Source organism: Lactuca saligna, chromosome 8, assembly GCF_052625555.1.
Source record: "Lactuca saligna cultivar CGN05327 chromosome 8, ASM5262555v1, whole genome shotgun sequence".
Taxonomy (NCBI): domain Eukaryota; kingdom Viridiplantae; phylum Streptophyta; class Magnoliopsida; order Asterales; family Asteraceae; genus Lactuca; species Lactuca saligna.
The window spans coordinates 25,737,853-25,746,788 of record NC_136424.1 but is presented as its reverse complement, the minus strand read 5'-3'; the positions used below and the strand labels follow the sequence as shown (position 1 = coordinate 25,746,788).

At 34.9% G+C, this 8,936-nt stretch overlaps 2 protein-coding genes across 2 annotated transcripts; one reads left to right on the top strand and one right to left on the bottom strand.

Annotated features, from left to right (window-relative positions):
- Positions 1-624: 624 nt before the first annotated feature.
- LOC145011253 (late embryogenesis abundant protein D-34-like) lies at positions 625-1,973 on the top strand. Its single transcript, XM_078969937.1, has 3 exons — positions 625-1,120; positions 1,195-1,488; positions 1,592-1,973. The coding sequence occupies exons 1-3, from the start codon at positions 788-790 to the stop codon at positions 1,751-1,753; spliced, it is 789 nt and encodes a 262-aa protein (XP_078826063.1). The 5' UTR covers positions 625-787; the 3' UTR covers positions 1,754-1,973.
- A 1,782-nt stretch (positions 1,974-3,755) lies between these two features.
- On the bottom strand, positions 3,756-5,490 carry LOC145011960 (peroxygenase-like). Its single transcript, XM_078970713.1, has 6 exons — positions 5,329-5,490; positions 5,079-5,228; positions 4,908-4,993; positions 4,325-4,419; positions 4,074-4,199; positions 3,756-3,909 (listed from the first exon to the last, which is right to left on the bottom strand). Exons 1-6 carry the CDS (start codon positions 5,432-5,434, stop codon positions 3,756-3,758), a joined length of 717 nt encoding a protein of 238 aa, XP_078826839.1. The 5' UTR covers positions 5,435-5,490.
- Between the last annotated feature and the right edge of the window lie 3,446 nt (positions 5,491-8,936).

The following is an 8,936-nucleotide window of genomic DNA, read 5'->3' as shown; positions in this document are numbered from 1 at the left end:
AGTTTATTTAAAAGAAGAAACTAAATATAAAATTCTAAATATTTGAGAAGTTTGAATTTATAAGAAAAATGAGAAAAATATTGAATTATAAAAATTGAAGTTTTTTTTTTCTCTAAATTTAAACAAATAATTTATATAATAAATAAAAGAAATTAATGAAGATTTAATTTAGTAATTTTGAAATTTAAAGGAAAATTCATTAGGAAAATTAATATGTATTTATTGTTGCATTTAAATACGATGTAAAATTTAATAAAATAAAAAAAAACATAAAATATAATATATAATGTGAAATATAAATTAATTCAAAATAATAACAAAATAAAAATTAACAATTTAAACAAAAGTAAAAAGCAAAAAAAAACATTCAAAGAAGATTTGATTATTTTGTTCTGCAAAATCACAATTTCCCTTAGATTTTTCTTCTCGTAAATTATTTCAACTTGAATTTCGGTCGACAGATATTTATTCAAACCTAATTAGATTATCAAACACAATATTTTAGTTTGGTGTCACCATTTTAATAATAAAATAATAAAAAGATACGTTTTCTCTTTATTTGTCTCGAACGCCCTTTAAAATGCCACCCGTGCTAAAAACAAATGTGTATTTGCGTTTGGTGGCACCCTTGTTTATCGAGCAGCCACTCTCACCTTCTTCGTGCAACACGTGTCTCCTGGTCCACTTTATACGCGTCTACCGAAGACCCTGTTGACGCCAGCATATATATACACCGGCGACCAACAGCGGTGGAGCAACTCGGAGACACAGATTGGTAACCGCGAAGATGAGTCAGGATCAACCAGAACGACCTCAGGAAGTGCAAAGGCAGCAAAAACAACCTATAAAATATGGGGATGTATTTCAAGTTTCCGGTAAACTAGCTGACAAACCGGTGGCGCCACAAGATGCCGCCATGATGCAAGCAGCTGAGACGACGGTGTTTGGACAAACCCAGAAGGGTGGAACCGCCGCCGCTATGCAGGCTGCGGCTACAATCAACGAGAGAGCAGGGTTGGTCAGTCATGATGATCTCACCGTCACCGGTGATCAAGGAGTTGCTGTTACAGCCACCGAGGTTCCCGGTGCCCGTGTTGTCACTGAAACAATTGCGGGAGAGGTCTAGATCTCACTTGATTGAAAATATTATTATATCTGACGTCGTTGTGAATCCGTTTGTCAATTTTCCGGCAGGTGGTGCGGCGGTATGTGGAGGCTACACCGATACTCCAGCAGGAAGGTGGGGTCGGAGATTTGCATCAGCAAGGTTTTATTACGATCGGAGAAGCACTTGAAGCTGCATCAAGGACAACCGGGAACAAACCGGTGGAGCGGAGTGATGCCGCGGCAATTCAAGCGGCGGAAGTGAGGGCTACTGGCAGCAACCTGGTGATCCCCGGCGGACTTGCAGCTCAAGCTCAATCAGCTGCCACTTTGAACGCATCAACTTGCGAAGAAGATAAAGTCAGACTTAGTGAAGTTCTTACAGTAAGTATTCTTGCACAAGAAATAAGAAACTAATTAATCTTGTTTTTGATTCGTCATCTATATATATACTTAATTATTACGTCGGGAAACTATACTTAAACAGGATGCAACGGTGAAGCTACCGGCGGATAAAGTGGCTACGAGGGAAGATGCCGAGGGTGTGTTGAGTGCAGAGAGGAGGAACAACCCTAATTTAACAGCGCATCCCGCCGGAGTAGCTGCTGCCATTGCAGCTGCTGCTAATCTGAACGAGAAAGTGGTGTGAGACGAGGAGGTTTGCGTAGTTGCAGTAAATTACCATGTTTTTTGTATATAGTTGTAGTGTTAAACGACTCTCATGACTAAAAGTTTTTTGTTTTTTTTTTTTTTTTTTTTTTTTGTTTATATATATTTTGACGCTTTTATTACCAATGCACGTCGTAATGAAATCATAAAACATGGCCTACTGAAATAGAAAGGATTGAACTGAAATAGAAAGGATTGAATGATTGTAACACTTGATAATTCTAAATATTTAATTTCAGTCGCCATCATATATGTCTAAAGTTGTCCCTAGGCAGGATTTTTTATGTCGACGTTTTAAAAACTTCTTGATGTTCTACGTTTGCGGCCGTATTAAATTTGTTTGTGTTGCTTGTGCATTAATTAGGAAAAATGTATAAGAACAACCAAGTTTTTAAACTATTTAAAAACACAATTAATTTTTTTCTTTTTCAAGAAAAACCCAATGAACCGTACTTTTATCTAAAAAAACCCAACTAACTTACTTTTATCTAAAAAAAATCCAACTAACTTACACTTTCATTCAAGATCACGTGTAATTAAATATCAAAAAATGACTCGTATGACCATTGAAGTTTCAAAACTGTTCAAAAAACCTAATCATGTTTTGTTTGCTGAAAAAACCCAACGAGCTTATGTTTTTGTTCAATTTCCATTAGAGACAACCAGATTCATTAGGTATACAATTAGTTGACAAATGACATGATATTATATTTAATGATATGGAATAAACATATTAGAATTGTCATTTATTTATCGATTTAGGGCGGCTTGGAGAGAAAAACCAACGGCGTCTATGTTCGATCTCTTGTAATAGCTATTTCATATTCTTCCTCTCAATCGTTGATGTCAAACTCAAGATCTACAAAGAATATATTTGATGATGAAAACCCTTGTGGATATGGACACCCTTCTTGGAATTAGACATCTAAACCGAAGGATCATCTAAAGAAAAAAGTTCAGGGCTTGTTCAAACAAAGTTCAGGACTTGTTCGAACAAATGTGTAAGTGTAATTGAAAGCTTTATCATGTCCATATTCTATCTATTTGTTTGGTTTCTTTCAAAAACAAAAACTTATTAAAATGGATATGATAATGATAAAGCTTTCAATTACACTTGCTCATCTGTTCGAATAAGCCCTAAACATTATCTTTGGATGATCTACCATTCTAGATGTCCAAATCCGAGAAGAGCGTTTACATCCACAAGAGATCGAACATAGACGCCGTTCGTTTATCTCTTCTCCAAGCTCTAAATCGACAAATAAATGATAATTCTAATCTGTTTATTCAATGTCATTAAATATAATGTCATGTTATTTGCCAATTAGTTGTATACCTATTGAATCTGGTTGCTTCTAATGAGAATTGAACAAAAGCGTAATTTCGTTGAGTTTTTTCAACAAACAAAACATGATTGGGGTATTTTGAATGGTTTTGAAACTTCGTTGGTCTTACAAATGAACCATTTTCCGATATTTAATAACACGTCATAAATCGTGTCATTCGTTGACTTTCATTAGCCGGTTGATCCTAAATGAGAAGTGTAAGTTAATTGGACTTTTTTAGATAAAATATTAAGTTCGTTAGGTTATCTTAAACAGAAAAAATATAATTGAAATTTTTTGAACGGTTTGGGGTTATAATTCATTTTCCCCATTAAATAACCAACTTACTTGATAATTGTTAAGATTTTGATAGTGTAATCAGTTTTAATTTTTTTAAAATTGTTAGCAACAATCGAGTAGTGTTAGACCCTTTTAATTAGACGACGAAGACAAAAAAATAAAAAAAAGATTTTCCAATGCTCATGGCTCAAAATGTCATTAATTAATTAACCCATAAACCTATTGAAGTAACATCTAATAATTAATCTAATGTCCAAAGCAACTATGAGTATCTTGCGAATACAAAAGTTAGTAGTAACATAGTTCCGCTAGCTCGTTGCCCACATATATATATATATATATATATATATATAACGATCATCCCATCTTACTTGGATCGCCCTTTTGCATCTTGGCACAATGCTCGAACAAACTTCCATCGAAGCAACGTCTTACTGAATCTTTTGATAGGAATCCCTCTGAGTCCTTTGCAAGCACATAAAGAGCTCCCCATTCCAACTTGCTTGCAGTCCTACATATACATCGTTACAAAACATGCATGTGGTTACTACTTACTACTAATAGATCTTCCACATATAATTAAGGACAAATTCACAAAGACTACTCTCAAATAATCATTATCGCTATTGAAAATAACCCCAAACGTTTGTTAATTTAGTGATAACCAAAAATTACCAGCCAAAGAAATCAAAGGCGTTGCGAGTGGCATCAGTCATATGCCAAAGCTCCTTGAATGTGAGTTTATTAGGAGCTGTGCGAGCGTATTTGCTGAAAATGTTCTCAAGATTGGCTGGAATAAACCTGCATGCATGCAAGGACGTACATTCACCATGCATCCCACAGCAATAATCACAAACGAAATTAATTAAGTCATTTATTTGTACTTTAATTACCAAGACCAATTAAGACGAACTTAATTTCCTAACCTTCCTTCGGTGTCATAAGTCGCGGAATCACTTCCATGCTTCGCCCTGTGTATGTTTTCTATGTAAATGGGGAAGAAAGGTGATGGCAACCAAGTCTACCACAACATCCACATGTACAAAATTAATCCAATTAGAACACAGCAATGCAAAATCGTCGCTTAAAATTAACCACCATATATATTCATGTGACCTTTTCTTGTCAAGAAATTAATAGTTTGATATCAGAAAATGCTCATCCAAAAATTAAGTACAATTTTACGCCACAAGGTTCGATTAGTGGTCGATTGATGGGTGATCAAATTAAGGGTCTTGTAAGTATATACAGTACTCAATACTGAAACAGAAAGTTTGACATTTTTGAGGTCAAAAGAGCTCGTTCCCATTTTTAGAACTGTAGTCGATTTTGTCAGAGTTTTGAACTTTTCTCATACTGAAATGGAACATGATATCATTTTCCACCTATAATAAGTTCTTGGGATCATTTTGTCAATTATTCTACGTCAAAAGCGAACATGAAAAGTAAAGAAATTGACCCAAAAAAGTCAAATAGCAATAGCACCATTTTTATGGATTAGCAACTTACAGGCAAAGTGACGTAACTCAGAGCCATATGGATTAATACCATGAATAAAAATGAAGCGAACGCGTTGAATCCAAGGTCTCGACACCCTGTATGATTTAAACACTTATGGTAATTATGAGATCATGTAAAGTGATCATACACACAGCTGAACAGATCATATATAAAGCTTACCTTTAAAAGTCTCCCAAGGAAAGATGATCCCGTTGTTATCTTGGTCAAAGAACGCTACGTGTTGCTGAAGAACAGACATATTGTTATGTTTGTGTCCCGTTGTTCCATTTGGATGATCAGTATCAGGGGCAGTCACTGCTCGTGCCATGTCTGAAAGTACCCAAAACATCAAGAAATTAAGTCACATCGATCCCAAAATATTCTCAAGATATCGATTAATATTTTTCCACACATGCAGTAACATACATACATGGTTTAGGGAGGTTGTTGTCGAGGTCTGACCGAATCTTTCTCTCGGAGGTAACCGGAGCCTTATCAGCTACTGTCAACATCGTATCTGCAGCCTTATCTTCCATACCTAATCTTCGTTGTGTAGGTTACTACTAAGATGTATTGCTACTGATTGGTCTTCTAGGTCTTGTCTGTGTAATGTTAGTGTTAGCGTCTGCAACTATGTGTTATGTGGACGAGAGAGAAAGGTGTTAGCATGAAGTCGAACGATCGGATCATGAGATTTGAAGATTTCACTTGGAAATGGCATGCCCTCTAACCCTATTCTTGTGCATATTTTCTTGGGACACTTGTTTTATTCTTTTACATTCCATTTATAGCTATAGTCATTCTTAGTTCGAGTCATTTGTTTGTGATTGAGACCACAATTTGAGTTATATCAGATTAATTATGTAAATAAAGAGAAAATTTTAATAGATAAAAAGAGGGTTTGTATGATTGCAACTTCTCTAAAGTATATTTTTAATGCTGACAATTTTTTAGAGGGAGTATTTTATAGTTTCTGGCTTTTAATTTAAAAAAAAAAAAAAAAAAAAAAAAAAAAAAACTCGAACTAAAAAAAGAGTTTCGTTTGCACGTACTGTTAACTTTTAGTTTAAATAAAATAATCAAAATCTAACAGCCTTTAAGAAAAAGTTATTGAGTTTTTTAATCAATTTATATAATTTCTTTTAAAAACATATTTATATACTTATTCATAACATCCCAAAAATATTGAATATAAATTTATTTTAAAAAATGAAAACAATTTAATTATTGTTACAAAGACAACCAAAGTAAAAGTATTCTCAAAACATCAATAATAAAATCGTAAAAAATTAATGTAGAATAAATCTCCACGGATGTAGTGCGATCAAGCAATACTCTTCCTTTTGAAAGTAGAAGTATCTGAAAACACTTTAAACATAAACTGTAAGCACAAAGCTTAGTGTATAACGCCCGTATTTCTGAGCTAAACATTAATGACGATGTAATAGTCTAGGTCCATGATTGTAACTCATTTTAAAATGATAAAGATGAATTACTTGAATATTATGTGAATTATGTGTTTTTGTGTGCTTGTTACTTGTTTATAATAATATAATAAATAAAGGATAAAAATAAGCTTCAAAAATAAAATGTTAGATAAACCCGATATTAATGAAGAAAGTTGTAGTGGTCGTGACAAGGATTCCGGACATATAACGAGCGTCGAAATCCGAGTTATAATGAAGAAGTTATGGCATGTCGAAGTTTCGCGACAGAACCGAATGACATTTTTTGACGTAAATGATGAATTTACGATAGATGACTTGTTAGCCCTATTGATCTAAACAAAAGTCGTAGTGTTCGTTAAACCGAGAGCGTGCATAATAAGAACGCCCAAATCCGACTTCGTATAAGCAAGTTATGATTTGTGTAAGTTTCGGATCGGCAGTGCACAGCCCGAAGTTCGAATAATAGATCGGTCGATTTTTGGCTAACATAACCTAAACGAGAATCGAAAATCTCGTTAATAGTAGCGCAATGGTAAAAAGACAGATGAAAACGGATGTCTGATGAAGAAGTTATGAAATTTTAACAGACTTTATTGTCCTGGTCTGTTAAAGAATATAAATTTAAAATCGGTCGATAATTAGCCAACGAAGTCTAAACGAATATCGTAGAGTACAGTCTCACCTACATGTTGATATAAAGAACGTCGAAAACGGAGCTCGTAAAAGTTAACAATTTTTGAAGTCGGAGTGGGAAATCTCGAACCTGGTATGAGCGGTACACCCAGCATACGAAGGAGGTACGCCCCACAGATTGACTTTTTCCTCGGTCCACATTGAGCCATGATGACCCAGCCATCTTCGGAAGTGTGTGGTACGGCTTCGCGAGTACGCCCAGCGTACTTCGGAACTACGCCCAACTTAGCGAGGCCTCTCGACCTATAAAAGAGGACCGAGGGCAGCCACTTTTCTTTACAAATTCACCTTTTCTTTCTCACTCTACTCTCTCTAGCTACCCTAATCCACCCCGAAACCTACGAAACCTACCTAGCATTAGAAGAAAGCCCTGGAGCGCCCGAAGGCTCCAAGAAAAAGAGTTTTTCGATTTGAAACTCCGCCCGCACGGAGCCCGGTTTTCAAGTAAACTTCCCGATTTCGTCAAAGAAGATTATTTTAAGAAGTTGCGTGCTGTCCGAATCACTTCTTATTAGGTGAGTGTATGGTCACTTTCATCTTAAACATAGATATGAAGATTTTTATATAAATTATGTGTTATGTGTATATAAATATGTTATCTGTTTACCTGAGATGTTTGTTGGATGAAAGCTTTATGCTTCTTTCTTTTAAGATCTAAACTTTATCTTTCTGATCTAAACTTTTCTTTCAGATCTGAAACCTTTTCCTTTAGATCTACACTTTCTCATCTCAGATCTAAGCATTTCTTCATATCTAGATTGTACATGTATTTTATGCTTCTAAATTTATGCTGGATGAAAGATGTAAACTTTGTTTTTCAGATCTGGACTGTGTATGTATTTTATATCTACAAATATATTGGGTAGAACATGTGTAGATGAAATAGATGATTTGTGGTAAAATGATGAGAGGCCTCGATGTTTACGATGTTTAAGATAATCCAGTCATCTAGCGGGGTATAGATGACGACTCCAGACTTTTCTAGGTAGTCCAGTGGAATGCTAGCAGACTCGCAACCTGTAAGTGTTTTTGAAGATGTACTCCATCCCCCTAAGGTTGCTTTTTTGTGACATGTATTGTTGAGGAATCTCCTAAGCATTGTTGTCACCCCAAAGATGAATCCTTAGGCTAGGTCCCTTTTAGTAGATGTTTTAGGGACGTAAAGTGAGGATAACGGGAACGGGTAATTGAGTTAATGATTTGATGAAAACAATAATAAACTTATTTATTGTGGGTTGAAAACCGTATATGCTCACCAGCCTCCCCAGCTTGACCCACTCAGTTTCTTGTATTACATGTATTGGCAAAAGCATAGTTGGATGATCTGACGAGAGATTATGGATTTATAGAAAATGAATAGAATGATGTAAGGCCTATGATGTTTTGAGGCCAATTTTGTTTTGTTTATGCTTTTGTTATGTATCGATGATGACATCCCGAGTTTTGTAATATAATGATAATACATTTCTTAACTTTAAGAAATGTTTTGATAACTTTTATCATATTTTGTGTTGGGAACAAATTCTACAACACTTCTTTGAAAGATTAATTTGATTTTATTATAAAAGCATAAACGAGATCGGTCTTTTCTGGCCGTGAAAAAATGGGGATGTCACAGTTGGTATCTGAGCATTAGTTTAAGCGAACTATGAATTTGTAGGATTTCTAGACTTAAACTTAGAATGCTAAGCGATGATCGTGATATGAGTGTCTTTTACATTTTAGACACGAGCACTAGTTTATTTTAGGAAAGATGTGTAAAATGCTTTTATGTGCTAAATGCTTTATGATTTCCTTATGTGCTACTATTTGTTCGGATCTATGGTCTGTTGCCGACTGGATCTAAAAACCTTATGTGTTTAGGATTCTAAGCATTTGAATACGATATTAGAACTAG

Excerpts from the sequence above, each read along its gene's own strand:
- LOC145011253 (XM_078969937.1), top strand. The coding sequence starts at position 788 with ATGAGTCAGGATCAACCAGAACGACCTCAGGAAGTGCAAAGGCAGCAA. Across the intron at positions 1,121-1,194 it reads CTGAAACAATTGCGGGAGAG|GTGGTGCGGCGGTATGTGGA; the intron begins GTCTAGATCTCA and ends ATTTTCCGGCAG. Across the intron at positions 1,489-1,591 it reads GACTTAGTGAAGTTCTTACA|GATGCAACGGTGAAGCTACC; the intron begins GTAAGTATTCTT and ends ATACTTAAACAG.
- LOC145011960 (XM_078970713.1), bottom strand. The coding sequence starts at position 5,434 with ATGGAAGATAAGGCTGCAGATACGATGTTGACAGTAGCTGATAAGGCT. Across the intron at positions 5,229-5,328 it reads CAACAACCTCCCTAAACCAT|ACATGGCACGAGCAGTGACT; the intron begins GTATGTATGTTA and ends GGGTACTTTCAG. Across the intron at positions 4,420-4,907 it reads TGAGTTACGTCACTTTGCCT|ACTTGGTTGCCATCACCTTT; the intron begins GTAAGTTGCTAA and ends ATGTTGTGGTAG.